We start from the raw sequence: 18334 nt of genomic DNA on the forward strand, positions 1-18334 counted from the left end.
GTTTCTTCCTAAAGTTTCAGATGAGAAGAAGTAATTTGTTAGAAATGAGGAAACAAATTTGGAATCTTCCTGGTCTTCATAGCTCATTAACTTGCCATTTAGTGCATTTAGCCAGTAACTTGCTGTGGTATCTGGTTAATTCAGCATTTTTAGACGGCTTGTTTCTGTCTTTTTTCAGTGAAGACTGTCAGCATTTTAAAGTAGAGGAACCTGAATTTGAATTGGCAGAGCGTCTTCGTGAGAATCTTGAGCAGTATGAAAGCATGTGGTCATTATATGAAGAATTTACAAAAGGGTTACAAAGTATGTTAAATGAGGACTGGATCTCTTTTAGGTAAGTGTGTATATTTGTATTAAATCCAATGAATTTGTTTGCTGCGTTTTCAAATTTTCAATTTTCAACAAATTGCCAAAAGCTGTTGTTTGGAATTACTCTTTTATGATCTTTAACTTTGGACTGAATTTAATGCTCACCAGCTGGTGGGTTTGAAGACATGACAAGCTTGAAAAATCTATTGTGTGGCCTACCTGCCTAGTCCTGACCTGTCAGACATTTTATGGAGGGCAGTGGAAGCACTGGTCTTAGAGTCCTTTAAGTGGTCAATTAAAGCCCACAATAGCCTCATGTCATACCTGCATTCCTCCTACTATTTTACCCATGGCAGGTGAAACTCCAAGCTAATGTCCTGTCAACTTTAACTCCATGGGCAAATGTTGGGAGTGACCTTGTTTGTGGGTCCTCTGCCTGTTGGAGGCACTACCACGAGTTTGCATTTCTCCCTTTACTGTACCATGCTCCTTGCCTCTTGAACTTCCGGTTAAGTGAATGGTTGTGAAGCTTGGCTTGCAAAAATGTCAATTATTTTTCCACAAACCTATACAGAGAGTTTAGAAGGCTATTTGATGCTGGTTATTACCACCTTATCATTCTTACATCTGTGGATGACAGCTTGATAGCCTGATACACATATAGCTCTCCCCTTACCTTGGTGGTTGGTTCCAGTAATGACCTCCATTCGGGGTTGCCTGTAGCCTCAGAAGTGTTTGATGCTCCTGCCTGGCGTTATTGGGGCTATCACTGAGGCAGGACTTCCTGTCCTTGTGGTGTGGAAATGCTGTCTTCACCCAATTAATTGCAAGCTTTTTAAAATTCATTAATGGGATGTGGATGTCACTGGCTAGACCAGCATTTATTGCCCATACCAATCAAAAGCCAAACACATTGCTGTGGGTCTGTAGTCACGTATAGGCCAGACCAAGTTAGGCAGTTTTGTTCCCTAAAGTATATTAGTGAACCAGGTGAATTTTTCAGACAATCAGCAATAGATTCACGGTCGCCATTAGACTCTTAATTCCAGAAATTATTGAATTCAGATTTTATCATCTGCGTGCTGAGATTGGAACCTGGGTCCCCAGACCATTACCTGGGTCTCTGGATTAACAGTTCCGTAATAATACCACAAGGCCATTACCTTACCATATAATGTTAAATAAAAGCAGGTCAGCTGTTCTTTCATGAGCGGGCTCCTCATTGGCTTTTTGGTTGGGTCATTGGGGTGTAGGCACTGTGATGCCGAGAGAAATCCACCCTTTGTTTCATCATACAAAGCTTCTCCTGTTTTAGCAGGTGTATGCTGCAGCCCAGATCATCAAGCCCTTAAAGCTGTTCTGAAGATTGATGTGAAGCTGGTAATGCTAGAAATGGGTTAAGATAAAAAATCAATTTTTTTCCCTCGAGATGAAATGGCTGGTTTTGATGTGCACTATTTCATCATGTCTGCAAAAAACTAATGGAACTACTTCTAGCTAGTAAACAACACTGACTAATAATTCTGCAAGTTTGACTGACTGATAAGTCTGCAGCATCTTAATTGTGTTATCTCATTGGCACATGAATGTGTTTTTAGGTGAAAAAAGATCTAGTCATGAAATTTGATTTCAGTAATTAGTGAAAATCCTTAAATTCCATTCAACTAAAACCAAATTTGAAGTGATTCTTAATAAGCTAATAAGCCAGACACAGTCATGAAACTTGGCTCATGCAGTAATAAAAAATGGCAGGTCTTGCATGCTTTTAATAAAAATCATGAAATCTTCACATAACCCTTTTGATTCTAGAGCTCGTGCTCTCATAGGCCTCTTCCACTCCTTTCCCCTTTTGATCTTACAGGTCTGTTCAGCACCCTCCTTCTCACCATCCGGCCACCTCCATCACTTCTCTTAGACATTTGTTCCCCTCACAGTCACTTTCTTCCACTGCTCTCCCTTAACCCACCAACATCACATTTTTACAGTTCTCACAGCTTTTCAGGCTTAACATAAGGGCCTAGTGGGAAGATGTTTGGGAATCTTTGCAGTAATCTTAATGATAAATTGATGGAATTGCAGAATATAGTTCCTCAATCACCAGCAAAGGTCCAGGGGAAAATAAAACTCGAAAGACTACAGGGAAAGGTTGGAGAAAAGGGACAAGCTGAGTTGCAGAGACTGGGAATGGAGAACGGGCTGTGGTTAGATCTGTGCTATTACTGTTCTGCGGTTCTTAATCCAAACAATGAAAAGGTAATTTGACTTAATCAGGTACTGTAAATAGTTAACCTTGATCATTGTTCAATTCAAACATTCCATTACTATAAGTTTCATCATATGGATTTTATTATGATAAACTTTTTTCCATTGTTGAAGTTAATTTGGAATAATTGAATGAAAGACCCATTCTTGCAATTAGCATGCCCAGTTGCTTACAGTAAATTTCAACTTGGTGCATCTAATCATACATTGCTTAACCTGTATTTATATTTCCTTAAGTACTTTCCACTTCTGGACATACTGATGCAGTCATTCATGGGTTTCCAATACCTTTCCTGAGTAACCAACCTTGACTGTTGATAGGTTACTCGACTGTACTGTTTTACTGAGCTTAGATACCAACAAAGATGGATTCATAATCAAGCCTGCTTCATCACCATCTCCAAAATAGTATCTTCTGTTAATGATCCTTCCTTTAAATTGTGTTTTCTTGCTTCTGGACTTTCATATCCCCTAGAATAATGTAATTAAACCCCAGAAGAATGCCATTTAACCCAAAGCTCCTCTGTCAGATGTCTTAAAGAAGCATTTGCTGGATGTTTGTTTTCATTTCCTGCTCAGTTCCTTGTTTACCCAGCACAATTCAAAGCATTTTGAAAATTCTCCCTGGATGGAAGAAATGTTGTCGAAGATATCATAACCATACCTGCTGACCATACCTATACATTTTGTTTTGGTTATTGGATGACAAGCAAGGATAGGACTGTTTCTGATTGTCACTCCTGAGACATTTTGAGATTGCATGTTTTTATGAACATAGACAATCAGTGCCCATACAGCAAATTGCTGTGTTTGCAGTGTTGTGTGCATGAATAATACAGCATAACGTGTACTTGATATAACATTATTTTGCTGCCAATGGATTTCACTGTGCTTTAAACAAAGATTGATAAGTTTGATCAGAGATAATGGGAACTGCAGATGCTGGAGAATTCCAAGATAATAAAATGTGAGGCTGGATGAACACAGCAGGCCAAGCAGCATCTCAGGAGCACAAAGCTATTAATTTCTCAGGGAAAGAACACACTCTATTTTGGTAACCCAGACTAAATACCACCCACATAACATCAGATTTAAGATGGTTAGATGCAAAGCAATGTTCAATCCCAAAATGTTTTTGGACACTATTTTGATAAATTACACAGTGACGGTACATTGCTATTTTCTATTTCCCATGTCATTGTGCTCCTGAGATGCTGCTTGGCCTGCTGTGTTCATCCAGCCTCACATTTTATTATCTTGATAAATTTGATTGCGTGTAAGAATGATCTTAAGTCAGGATTTCCTCCTTGAAGTGATCAAACACGAGTTTTGTTGTGCTGATTATACTTGCTATTTGTTTGGTAAAGTAAATGTTAAGGTAGTGTTGATTTGTGATAGAAATATTTGTTGAACACAACTTTTGCCTGAAGTTTAGAGAACTCAAGATTTGATAAAGTGTGTTCAACCAACTGATTTTAGCATATAAAGGTTAATATTAATTATGTTTGTTTCTGTTACTGAAGATTTCTTTGATATAATTTGTATGTTGACTTCACAGAAGTAAAACCTACATTTTTGAAGATTTTCTATTGATGTGGCATGATAAACTGAGAAAGAGTAATGAACAAACGACAATAACTGTCAAACTACAGAAAGATGTTGACAAATACAAGGTAAATGGCTTTACATGTATTATCAGACCTAGAAAGAAGAAGGGATCCAGGGACTACATGAGTTAATACTGGCCCTTCACCACTGGGACCACATTTGAAATAAGACAGTTGGGTTGACTGTCTTCTAGCTTCATAGTCTCCTTGTATGCAGTGCATTGGTGCATCTCAATCCAGTTCTAGTGTGTATAGATCCACCGTAAAAATTGACTCCTGATTTGATAATCCCAATTTGAAAGACTAGAGTTGAGTGACATGGGAAATAGAAAATAGCAATGTACCGTCACTGTGTAATTTATCAAAATAGTGTCCAAAAACATTTTGGGATTGAACATTGCTTTGCATCTAACCATCTTAAATCTGATGTTATGTGGATGGTATTTAGTCTGGGTTACCAAAATAGAGTGTGTTCTTTCCCTGAGAAATTAATAGCCCTTGCCTTGATGAGACAGCAATCCCTACAAAGATTTTGTAATGTAAATTTAATTTGTTTTTTAAAAACAAACTATTGACTAAATAACTATTATTGTAGGTGACTTAAACTTTAAACTACAGAAAAGTACGCTCGTCTTTTTATATTTATTGCAAGCCACACTTACCACAGAGTTATCGTTCATGCAGTAAACAGTCTTTTGTGCTTTCCAACTTCCAGTTGCTTTCTGTTTTCCCTTCTGGTTGATTTTTTAAATTTGAGTGACTGCTTCCATCCACTTCCCGTAGTTGTCAGAAAGTTTCTTAAATCCGTTACATGCAGTAAAGGCTGTCTCAATGATTGGTTCATTTATGTCATGTGTATGGAAATACAGTGAAAAGTTTTATTTACGAGTGGTTACAGGCAGATCATAGTAAGCAAAGGATGTACAGATCAAAAAAACTTAGAAGCATACAGGTTACATTGCACATGATGCGTGCTAGGCGATATCAGCCTTATTCCAAGCTAGAGAGTCCATTCAGCAGTCTGATAATGGCTGGGAAGAAGCTGTATTGAACCTGCTTGTGCATGTGTTCAGGTTTCCATATCTTCTGCCGACAGAAGAGGTTGTAGGAGGCCACAACTGGGGTGTGCTGAGTCTTTGATGATGTTGGCAGTCTTTCCATGGCAGTGAGCCATGTAAATGGAATCCATGGATGGAAGGTTGGCTTCTGTGATGGTCTGGGATGTGTACACCAACTTCTGCAGCGTTTTATGTTCCTGGGCAAAACAGCATGGTTTCAATGGTGCATCTGTAGAAGTTGGTGAGGGACCCGATGGACATGCCAAATTTCCTGAGTTCCCTGAAGAAGAAGAGGCATTGTTGTACTTTCTTTACTGTCATATCTACATGGGACGTTCAGGACAGATTGTCAGTTATTGTCATTCCAAGGAACTTGATGCTCTTCACTCTCTCAATCTCAGTTCCATTGAAATTATGAGTTCTAAATTTATGGTAATCAGTGATAAATTTCTTATTTTTTCACAGGTTTTTTGTAAGTTAAGAAACATTTCTACAGCTTCATTTAACACACTTTGCAAATACTGTAAAAATATTGCCGAGTTTTGAGTTGGAAGCAGGTTACTTATTTTAGCTTTGCTTCTCTTTGTACAGATGCTATTCCCTGTTCTGAAATATGTTCGTGGAGAACATCTCTCCCAGGATCATTGGTTGGACTTGTTTCGTCTTCTTGGCATGCCGAGAGGCACCACAATAGAGAAATTGCAATTTGGGGACCTGTTAAAAGTGGCAGATGTCATAGTAGCAAAGTCTTCAGACCTAAAAGTATGACCTAATGATTATTATTGGTAACTGTAAACTGCTGTTGCTGCAAATGTGTTAGGTAGCCACCTTTAACCATCATCTAAAGTTTACACAAGTGTGATTATCAGGAAAAAGCTGATTGCTTTGTTGCACTGCCACACAATTTTTATGTACAGTTGAATACAAGTATACATCCCGAATATGAAAGCAATTGAGTTATTTCTTACTTTTCTTTGTTTATTCATACTGAAGATTGTTTTGTTTTAGTGTTTTATGCCATTTTCGGATTGTGATTTTGATTTGCCCTGCATGTATATTTCCTATCTGTTTATTAGCATTTGATTTTCTTTTAATTTTGCTTGCTTTTTCTCTTTGCATCAACTGCCCTATTCTCCCCTCGTTGCAGCCTTACAAAATATTTGAAATTACAAAGCAGTAGATGTTGACATGTCAGCTTTTAAGCCCAGACTGCACGACTAATGTTGCCTGAATTAAGTTGAGAGGATCAATGGAAATTGGTGCTTAGGCCTCATTATCATACTTGGCCTGAGAAGCCACCAGTAGTCACACCTGCATGAGCTACTTGGCTGAATTAAGACTTCAATTTCATTGAACAGTTAGTAAGATGAGTGCTTGGAACAGGCTACATGAGGTGTGGAGAGGGAATATGATGATGAATTTTGTGATGCTGGGGGAGTAGTTCTGTTCCTTGGTTCAACAGGACATCTTTTTCAAAAAATATTTTTAGAACTTATCTGAAGTCAGCATTTATGGAGACTGTGAGCACAGTCTGCAGGGATAACTGACACTTGCCGGCTAGTTTATGGATATTATTCTTCAATAAATATGAGTGTCCACTTGACATAGTTAATGGGCTACCACCTATTTTAGATATTCAATAGAAAGTTGATCGAAAAGAGGATTTCATTAATTTAGTTGTATGATCAACATCTGCAGAGTTTGAATTCAGGCCCTTCTTCACTGCTATAACAAAGTGTGGAGCTGGATGAACACAGCAGGCCAAGCAGCATCTTAGGGGTACAAAAGCTGACAAGCTTTTCTGATGAAGGATCTAGGCCGGAAATGTCAGCTTTTGTGCCCCTAAGATGCTGCTTGGCCTGCTGTGTTCATCCAGGATCACACTTTGTTATCTCGGATTCTCCAGCATCTGCTGTTCCCATTATCTCTGATCACAACTTCTTCACTGCCAAGTTGGTTTGCCTTTGTCCCCATTTTACATCTGAAAAACAGATGCAACCCATGCCGATTTTCTCCTCAAATTTTCAGTTGACCGTCATCTATGTAATACAACAAAATGCCCGCTGAGATATAGGAGGAAGATACAACTGAGAAAAATAATTTTGAATAGAATCTTCCTATTGGGCATAGGGAACAAAGTCAGGGCTGACTGGAATAGTATGCAATTTTCTAATTTTTATGGTAAAGCCTTCTTACAATATTCCTTTTCAGTAATTTGATCCACCGACTGTAGTGCTTTAATACTAAACATAATGACACCGATTAAGCTGTGCACATAAAGTTCCTTTCTCAACTGAGCTTGCCCTCAGTTTGCTCCACCAAATCCTTCATTCCTTCACCAAGCTTTCTTCTGTATTTTCCTCCCTGCTGTTCTCTCATTTTAAATGCTGGTTATACTTCACTCTCTTCTGTTTCCTTTCTTTGTCTTTGCTGTTGATTTCTCTGCTGTGCTTTTGACGCTTTCGCAATAGTTGTGGAAGAATATTTTATATTTTGCAAATTGCCTCAATGATAACCAGCTGCTGTTTTAATCCATAAGTAACAATGAACTGTATAAGCACAAATTATTTTCGTAATCCTTTACATAAATTTCAGAGCTTGAAGCAAAAATCATTTTAACCATTGCAAGTGCAAATTGTGTACAGTCCAAGATTTCATAATACTAAGTCAGTCATTAACACATTCTGTGTTGCATTTTATATAGCTCTGATTATTATGAAGTTTTATTCTTTATTCCTCTCTCAATTCCTCAAGAATGTGCAGTAACCTCTGCAGTGACATCAAAGTATGTGCCTGTGGTTGTTTGCTTAAATGTAAACAAAGTTTTATTCTGCTGTGATGACATGCTAACTTATTTCAAGTGGTTTATCAGTGTTGCTAAGAAATTGTAATTGATTAACGAGTTTGATTAATAAGTATTGTTTATAATTTTCCTTACAGGAGCTCAACAGCCGAGCACAAGGAGAAGTTTCCATTAGAGAAGCATTACGGGAGCTTGACATATGGGGTGCTGCGTCAGTATTTATGATGACTGATTATCAGGATAGCCATAAAATAACAATCAAGCTGATTAAAGACTGGAAAGACATTGTCAACCAGGTTGGCGATAACCAATGCCTACTCCAGACGTTAAAGGACTCCCCGTACTATAAAGGTTTTGAGGACAAAGTGTCCCTTTGGGAAACTAGATTAGCAGATCTTGATGAATATCTACACAATTTAAATCAAATTCAAAGGAAATGGGTCTACTTGGAACCAATATTTGGTCGTGGAGCCCTACCTAAAGAACAGGGACGCTTTAAGAGAGTTGATGATGATTTCAGGTTAGTCTTATATAATGTTAATAAAAAGTGTTAATGTAGATTTTTAAAAAATAGATTTTGCCTTATTTACATGGAATATTAGGGAATAGAGTTTCTGCTCTAGGTGCAGTAAGGACAAAAATCTGTTCAGGTTACTGCTAAATTATTTGAGTAACCACAAACATAAGATCCTCACAATAAAATCTATTCATTAAGTAAGTAGAGATGATAAACTTGCAGACATTTATTGATTAAGCTGAAAATGGGTTTGTCAAAAAAATTAATTTTAGGAAATGTTCGTGCCTCCATTTTTGAGTGATTTGTTTCAAAATAATTGAAAATTATGTTTCTTTTTGAAAAACCTACACTGAATCATTTACTGAGATAATGGGAACTGCAGATGCTGGAGAATCCAAGATAACAAAGTGTGAAGCTGGATACACACAGCAGGCCAAACAGCGTCTTAGGAGCGCAAAAACTGACGTTTCAGGCCTAGACCCTTCATTAGAAAAGCTCTTTTGATGAAGAGTCTAGGCCTGAAATGTCAGCCTTTGTGCTCCTAAGATGCTGCTTAGCCTGCTGTGTTCATCCAGCTCCACACTTTGTTATCACTAAATCATTTACTGTTTCCCAATGATATAGATTAAGCCAATTTCTTAGTAAGTTACCTATTGTTTGATATGGACACTTCAAAATATTTCTCCAAAGTTTGTGCATTGAACTACAGGTGCAACCAATTCTATGGGTGGGTTAGTTCCAAGAAAAATCAGATTTCAAATCAATGTAAAGGGTCATGGAAGCCTATGCATGAATGCATCTGACTTGGGTTAAAAAGCTTGTGACTGTTTTCAGTGCTTGTTTGATTAATTTAGTCTGCTTAGAGATGATGTTACTCACCGATGGAATACAAAATCTACCAAGGTCACTACAATTGAATCAATTTAAAACAGAAAAACTTTGAAACAGGAATGGCCATCCAGTTCAATCAACCTACTTAGCCATTCCAAATCACGGCTGATCATATACCTCAATGCTTGATTTCACATTGCCTCTATATCCCTTAATATTCGTATCTAAAAATCAATCGATCTTTATCTTGAGCATATTCAGGACTGAGCTTCTCTAGTTCTCTGGCGTAGAGAATTCCAAACATTCTGAAACATGGGAAAGGTCTTTTTGCAAAGACCTTTAAGGATTTTTAAATTTCAATGCGATCATGTCTCACACTTCTAAACTCTAGAGAATCCAGGTTCAATTTCTTTAATCTCTCCTCATAGGATAGTCCTACTGCCCTTGGAATTGGTCAGCTGAGCCTCTGCTGCACTGCTTTTATGGAAAGCATAACCTTTCTTAGGCAAGGGTGCTAGTACTACACATTTGGAAATAGCTAATCTGAATGCAATGAACAGAGGTTACACTGTCCCTCCATCATAGAAATTTGTGTCTAATTTCGACAAAAATTATTAACCTACTGTGTGGGCTGCATTTAAATACTTTTTCGTCCATATGTTAATTCAGCCAAACTCAGTATCTCTTCTATTCATCTAAAATTCAATTCAAAATTGATCAGAATTTTAACTGTGGTTAACACAGATTAATTGAGACTTCATTTGCAGACTTCAGTCCAGGATGTCATCACACTGGAAAAAATATCACTGTCTCCTTTGACCTTTTTATGACCTTGCAGATCTTTGCACTCCTTTGCTGCAGTTTTACACCACTGAAACAGTCTTGGACTGGAGCTACCGAGAAGAAGTCTGACTTGGATACTTTTGTTTTAAAAAACCACAGCATTCATAGGCAGTGATTTGTGTGCTCTTTTTAAAATTTGGAGTCTATGAGGCTAGCTGCAACAAGAGAATAACTTTTGGGCACACTACAGAATCTGTTGTTGAATTGCTGCACTGACTGAAATATTACATTATTTAAAGTTCTATCCATTTTCAACAGTAACTGGAACTATATTTCTCTTTTGTTATGTGAATAATTCCCATTATCATTGGCTTCTTAAGAGGGTAAAATAGCCTTACTTACCAGAACTTACAAGAAGTAGCTATGCAACTTGAATATTTTATATAAAGTAGAAAATAAGTGTGTTTTAACATGTAGAAGCAAAATAATGTAGATGCTGGAAATCTGAAACAAACACAGAAAACACTGGAGAAACTCAGCAGGTCTGGCAGTATCTCTGGAGAAAGAAACAGAGTTTGCGTTTCAAGTCCAGTGTGACTTTTCTTCAAAACTGGTTACAGCATTCATAGGCATTGATATCTGTGGTATCTAGTTCTGTATATATTGTGACCAGTTGTGACCCAAGCACTGATACATGTGGTTCCCCAAAATTACTTCCTACCACCTACAAAAAGACCCATTTATTCCCATTCTCTTTTCCCAGATCTATGAACCAAATTCTGAATTCATGCCAGTGTATTACGCCTAATCCTGTGTGCTTTAGTTTTGCCCACTAACTTCTTACGTGGAATGGAATCAAAAACCTTCTTAAAATCCCAATAGATCAAATCAACTGGTTTTCCCATATCTATTCTACTTGTTTCATCTTCAAGAACAGGTCCAGAAGAATGATTAAGCTTGATTTCCTTTTCATAAATCCATTCTGACTTTGCCTAATCTAATTTATGGTTGCCACGTCCTCTATTGTTATGTCTTTGTTAACAGACTCTAGCATTTTCCCACTACTGATATTAGCTTAACTGTTACCATCTCTCTCTTTTTTTAATAAGGGGCTACATTTATCACCCTCCAATCTGTAGGAACTGCTGTAGAGTCAGTAGGATCTTGGAAGATGATCATCAATGGATTCAGTATTTCCTGGGCAACTTCCTTTAGTGTTCTGAGATGCAGATTATCAGGTCCTGGGGATTTGTGAGCTTTCAATCCCATTGTTTTCTTCAGTAACATTTTTTTCTTTATTAATACTGACTTTCTACAATTCCTCCCTATCACTAGACCCTTCGTTCCCTAACATTTCTGGCAAATTATTTATGTAGTCTTTTGTAAAGTCCAAACCAAAATATGTGTTCAATTCTTCTGCTGTTTCGTTGTGTCCCAATATATATTCCCCCATTTCTAACTGTAAGGTGCCTACATTTATCTTCACTAATCTTTTCTTCTTTAGGTATTTATTGAAGTTATTTTATTGTCAGTTCATACGTTCCTTGCAAGTTTACTCTCCCACTCTATTTTCCCCCCTCTTTATTAATCTTTCAGTCCTCTCGTGCAGAATTCTAAACTACTCTTAGTCCTTATGCATGCTGCTTTTTCTAGCAATTTTATTTTTCTCCATTTCGGATCTAATACTATCCCTAATTTCTTTTGTAAGCCATGGTTGAACCACCTTTCCTATTTGCATGAAATATGAATAGTTGTTGTAAATCATGCACATGTTCTTTAAATATGAACCGTTGCCTATCCACTGACAGCTCTTTTAGGAAGTCCCTCAGTCCATCATCATCTGTTCATGCTTATTACCCTTTACTCAGATTCAGGACCCCAGTTTCAGATTCAACTTCTTCACTCTCCATCTTATTAAAACTCTATCATTTTATGTTCACTCTCCCAAACAATGGACCCCTCAAAACAAGATTGCTAATTAATCCCTTCTTCATATGCAACATCTACTCCAGGATAGCCTGCTCATTATTTGGTTTATCAATGTATTGGTGTCAAAAGCCATCACTCAAGAAAATGTTCCTCTTACGGTGTTATTGTGCAATCAATATCTAGATTAAAATCATTCACGATTGCAGTTGTGCCTTATGGCATGCATCTCTAAACCCTTATTTAATGCTTTCTTTTACATTTTGGTTACAATTTAGGGTCTAAGGACAGCCCCTAACAATGTTTTTTTTCCTCTTGGTGTTCGTGTTTCCACCCATACAGATTCCACACCATGATTTTCTGAGCCAATATTGTTCTACAGTAATGCATTGAGCATTTTCTTCATGAACAACACTACCCACCTTCTATAGATAATAAAATGTGAGGCTGGATGAACACAGCAGGCCAAGCAGCATCTCAGGAGCACAAAAGCTGACGTTTTGGGCCTAGACCCTTCAGTCATGCAAAAGATTTGAGAAATTGCAGTACTCCAGATGACAGGTCAGTATGGATCTTACAGAGTTGCATCAAAATGTCTTCCCTTTGAATTTTGACTCTCTAGGTATAAAGTTTAGCACTCAATTAGCCATTTTAATTATTTTGTACATGAGCACTACATTTTAACAAATTGTTTGCACAATTCCTAAATCTCTTTCGACTCTTACTGTTCCTATTGTTTCAACATTTAAAAAGATACTAGGATTAACTTTCTTTCCCACAATAGGTACTAGATTAACAGGTTTATGGGGCCAGAATTTTATACCAATTGAGGTATTCAAGTCAGGAAATTTCACAGCTAGGTACACCTGCATTAAGGAAAAGTACCTCAACTGGCACTGCAAGGGACCACACTTTTTTTTTCTTTTAGGGTTATATACTGGAATGAAAATTGGACTGCTATATAACTCAAAGTACAAGGAAAGTTTGGCAGTTGAGAAAAATCAAATATTGTAGATTTCTAGCAGTGGAAGACAATGTTGCTTTTCAAAGCAGTGGTAGGGTACTTAAACACAGAACGGCACCAAAAATCAGTAAATTAAGGAAAGAATATCTGATGACAGTGCCTGGATTGGTTGAGCAGCAGTTTATTGCAAAGTTGCAACTGCAAAGTAGCCAGAGACATCCAGAACCTTTGAATTAAAAAATCTCTTTATCACCCCTATCTCCAAGTAGGTAAAAAGACAAGAAAACTAAGAAAACTCGAAAAGAAGAATTCCAACAAGACATAGATCCACTGAATCAAAAGAACTTGAGTGGGATAATTTACCCACCCTCGTAATCTAGGTTATTGACCCTCAGAATTTTGTTCCCGGTCTTTACAATGTTTTCCCACTCATTGTAAAGACATTTTTCTTCTGTATTTTTGATTGTGGGCTGAAATGGGAGAAGGAATGTTTTAAAAACTAAGGATTATGGAAGGAATTATTGCATGTTTTAAAATCAATTTCACAGCACTTATTGAAAATGTTGTTTGCAAGACTGATTGTTCAACTAGCAGGGCAAGTTTAGTTGCAGATGAACTAACATCAGGCTGGCAAAAAGTAGCTGATTGATAACTGGTCACAACTTCACAGACCAATGAGAAAGACCTTCCTAGACTGCTAACAACTACATGATTGGCTCTTGGATAACTGAACAGCTTGTGGGTGTGAACAAGATACCCAGAAATCATCAGACCTCTGGGTAGGAAGGTGGCATGCTTTTATCTGCAGTAAAATAAAACCTTAAAGCTGGAAAAAAAAAGCCAGGTTATTATCCCCTAGCAATAGCTGTAACCTGTTCTTTTTAACCAATAAGTCAGAGACTTTACAACTTGTGAACTCTGAGCCTCCTTTAAACAAGTGAAAATAACTAGAGAAGAAAACCTGAGGAGCAGCAAGGCAAAAGGTTATGGGGAGAAAGCAGGGTTAGGCTACTGAGTTGGATGATCAACCACAATAGTGAAGAATGGCAGAGCAGGTTCAAAGGTCCAAATGGCCTCCTCCTGCTCCTATCTTCTATGCTTCTGTTTTTCCAAACTCACACCCACTACCCACCTTCTTTTCCTTTTTGCCTGTCCTTCCTAAATATTGAGTATTCCTCTAATCAGCCTGCAGTTATCTCTCCATAATTGCTGTTAATGTTTATCAAAACAGTTTACATATAATCATGCTATTAATTCATGCACCTTATCGAATCATAGTCATACAGCATGAAATCAGACCCTTTGGTCCAACTCGTCTATGCTGACTGAGTTTCCCAAATTAAACTAGTTCTATTTGTTTGCATTTGGCCCATGCCCCTCTAAACCTTTCCTATCATGTACCGATCAAAATGCTTTTTAAATGTTGTAACTGTACCCACATATATCATTTCCTCTGGCAGTTCATTCCACATTTGAACAACTCTTTCTGTTAAAAGGTTGCCTCTCAGGCCCATTTTAAATCTTTCTCCTCTCACCTTAAAAATATGCCCTTCAGTTTTGAACTCCTCCACCCTAAGGAAAAGACCTTTGCTATTTGTTTTATCCATGCCCTTCATGACTTTATAAATCTCTGTAAGGTCACTCCTCAACCTCCTACACTCCAGTGAAAAATGCCTCAGCCTATCTAGTCCCTACTTATAACTGAAACCCACCAGCCCCTGTAATATCTTTGTAAATCTTTTCTGCACCCTCTCCAATTTAGTAATGGCTTTTCCAGAGCAGGGTGACCAGAACTGTTCACAGTACAGTTCCACCTATTAAGACATGATGCTTTTAAACTTGTTGTTTCAAACTTGTTATTCACAGCTTTTTTTTTGCACTATTGCCCCATTTGTTTTTCACCCTTTTTTTCTGTCTTCTTTCTTTGCTTTCTTTCGTTTCTATGTTTGTTTGCTTCTTCTCTGTCTCCCTGACCAGGTTCCCAACCTCCTACCATTCTAATTTTAGCCATAGCTGACTGCACTAACAAACAGACCATGAAAAATGCATGACTGGGTTAAAAGCTGACTGGGAGGTGCAGTTGTTTATTGTGAACTGAGTGTAGGTGTTCTGCAAAGTGATCCCCAAGCCTCCGCTTGATGTCCCCAATGTAGAGGAAACCACACCGGATACAGCGAACCATTTCAATTCAACCTCCCATTCCTTAGACGACATGTCCATCCTGGGCCTCCTGCAGTGCCATAATGATGCCACCCGTAGGTTGCAGGAGCAGCAACTCATATTTCGCTTGGGAACCCTGCAGCCTAATGGTACCAATGTGGATTTCACCAACTTCAAAATCTCCCCTCCCCCACTGTATCCCAAAACCAGCCCAGCTCGTCCCCGCTTGCCTAACCTGTTCTTCCTCTGACCTATTCCCTCCTCCCACCTCAAGCCGCACCTCCATTTCCTACCTACGAACCTCATCCTGCCCCCTTGACCTGTCCGTCCTCCCTGTTTCTTTCTCAGGGTTTTAGAAGATGTACAAAGGGAAATTGCAACTAATTTACTCATAATCTTTCAAAACGCAGTTAATTTAAGAAATGTCCATTGAGTTTGGAAAAACATAGAAGCATAGAAGATAGGAGCAGGAGGAGGCCATTTGGACCTTTGAACCTGCTCTGCCATTCTTCACTATTGTGGTTGATCATCCAACTCAGTAGCCTAACCCTGCTTTCTCCCCATAACCTTTTGCCTTGCTGCTCCTCAGGTTTTCTTCTCTAGTTATTTTCACTTGTTTAAAGGAGGCTCAGAGTTCACAAGTTGTAAAGTCTCTGACTTATTGGTTAAAAAGAACAGGTTACAGCTATTGCTAGGGGATAATAACCTGGCTTTTTTTTTCCAGCTTTAAGGTTTTATTTTACTGCAGATAAAAGCATGCCACCTTCCTACCCAGAGGTCTGATGATTTCTGGGTATCTTGTTCACACCCACAAGCTGTTCAGTTATCCAAGAGCCAATCATGTAGTTGTTAGCAGTCTAGGAAGGTCTTTCTCATTGGTCTGTGAAGTTGTGACCAGTTATCAATCAGCTACTTTTTGCCAGCCTGATGTTAGTTCATCTGCAACTAAACTTGCCCTGCTAGTTGAACAATCAGTCTTGCAAACAACATTTTCAATAAGTGCTGTGAAATTGATTTTAAAACATGCAATAATTCCTTCCATAATCCTTAGTTTTTAAAACATTCCTTCTCCCATTTCAGCCCACAATCAAAAATACAGAAGAAAAATGTCTTTACAATGAGTGGGAAAACATTGTAAAGACCGGGAACAAAATTCTGAGGGTCAATAACCTAGATTACGAGGGTGGGTAAATTATCCCACTCAAGTTCTTTTGATTCAGTGGATCTATGTCTTGTTGGAATTCTTCTTTTCGAGTTTTCTTAGTTTTCTTGTCTTTTTACCTACTTGGAGATAGGGGTGATAAAGAGATTTTTTAATTCAAAGGTTCTGGATGTCTCTGGCTACTTTGCAGTTGCAACTTTGCAATAAACTGCTGCTCAACCAATCCAGGCACTGTCATCAGATATTCTTTCCTTAATTTACTGATTTTTGGTGCCGTTCTGTGTTTAAGTACCCTACCACTGCTTTGAAAAGCAACATTGTCTTCCACTGCTAGAAATCTACAATATTTGATTTTTCTCAACTGCCAAACTTTCCTTGTACTTTGAGTTATATAGCAGTCCAATTTTCATTCCAGTATATAACCCTAAAAGAAAAAAAAAGTGTGGTCCCTTGCAGTGCCAGTTGAGGTACTTTTCCTTAATGCAGGTGTACCTAGCTGTGAAATTTCCTGACTTGAATACCTCAATTGGTATAAAATTCTGGCCCCATAAACCTGTTAATCTAGTACCTATTGTGGGAAAGAAAGTTAATCCTAGTATCTTTTTAAATGTTGAAACAATAGGAACAGTAAGAGTCGAAAGAGATTTAGGAATTGTGCAAACAATTTGTTAAAATGTAGTGCTCATGTACAAAATAATTAAAATGGCTAATTGAGTGCTAAACTTTATACCTAGAGAGTCAAAATTCAAAGGGAAGACATTTTGATGCAACTCTGTAAGATCCATACTGACCTGTCATCTGGAGTACTGCAATTTCTCAAATCTTTTGCATGACTGTAGTTTCCAGACATCAATTGTGGTATTCACACTATGACCTAAACTATGTTATGTTTAAATATATCAATTCCTTAATTGTGTACTCAAGCGACTCTTCTGTAAAAAGCCACATTTTTTGAGATAATTTTCATCTTCAGGGTTTTTCTGCTCATCAGTGCTCTTCACCAGTTTTCCACTGAGTGTGTAACCAACTTAATTGGACAAGAACCATTATATAATACAGGTATATGTTACATTTGTTGGAAGAGGAATGAGGGAAGTGTACTATGGTCAGTATAGAATTCATTTTTGCTCTTGATATGAATAAATGCTTTGAATATGGACATATTGAAGGCAATCTTTAAAATTGCTGATGACCCAGAATGGGAGGATTTGCTAAATAATAAGGATTGTAAAAGACTAAAAGAAGATGTAGGTAAGTTAGGCTTAAGCAGAGACCATTGGATTATTTGAGGTAAGCTAGACTAAATACTTGAGACAATGTTAAATGTAATGCCTTGAAAACAGTACTGAATTGTGTTGCGAACTTCTGAGTTCTACAACATTGTATTAATTTTGCTCATTTCTGTGTCATCTGCTAAATATGTCCTAGCAGTGGTTTCTAAATCAAAACAAACTAAACATTTTGCATAGAAGCAATTACCTCAGTATAGATAGTTAAAATAAACTAAATAAATTCAACATTGCATTATCTTCACCAGATCGATCATGGCAGATGTTGAAAGAGATAACAGGGTAACTTCACTCTGCATGCGAGCTGGCATCAGACATTCACTCATTACTTTATTAGACCAGCTGCAAAGATGTCAGAAGTCACTCAACGAATTTTTGGAGGTAAGAGAGATCCCAGAAAAAAAAATGAAATGTAAATCAGTTTGTACTAACATAAAGGATCAAAACAATGAATTAAAATCTTAATATTTCTAATATTTAAAGCACTATTTATTTTGGCTACCTGGGTGTTTGACATGCAGATACCCAATGCCACATTTTAGAACAGGGCTTTCCAACCTGAGGGCTGCCACCCTCGTGTGGTTCTGTGACTGGGGACTCAAACTGAATGCCAAAACCATGTTCTTACCTGTGAGGTCATTTTAATATGTTCCTTTTTTATTC

At 37.7% G+C, this 18334-nt stretch overlaps 1 protein-coding gene across 2 annotated transcripts in view; it reads left to right on the plus strand.

Moving 5' to 3' along the window:
* The window catches only part of dync2h1 (dynein cytoplasmic 2 heavy chain 1), a 541347-nt gene that overhangs the window by 73432 nt on the left and 449581 nt on the right, over window positions 1–18334 (plus strand). For both annotated transcript variants that reach the window (XM_059646623.1, XM_059646624.1), the window contains exons 24-28: window positions 179–334; window positions 4130–4244; window positions 5828–5998; window positions 8177–8559; window positions 17920–18052. In XM_059646623.1, coding sequence (XP_059502606.1) covers window positions 179–334; window positions 4130–4244; window positions 5828–5998; window positions 8177–8559; window positions 17920–18052 — 958 coding nt within the window. The remainder of the gene's footprint in view (window positions 1–178; window positions 335–4129; window positions 4245–5827; window positions 5999–8176; window positions 8560–17919; window positions 18053–18334) is intronic.

The sequence above is a fragment of the Stegostoma tigrinum genome, chromosome 6, assembly GCF_030684315.1.
Source record: "Stegostoma tigrinum isolate sSteTig4 chromosome 6, sSteTig4.hap1, whole genome shotgun sequence".
In the NCBI taxonomy this organism is placed as follows: domain Eukaryota; kingdom Metazoa; phylum Chordata; class Chondrichthyes; order Orectolobiformes; family Stegostomatidae; genus Stegostoma; species Stegostoma tigrinum.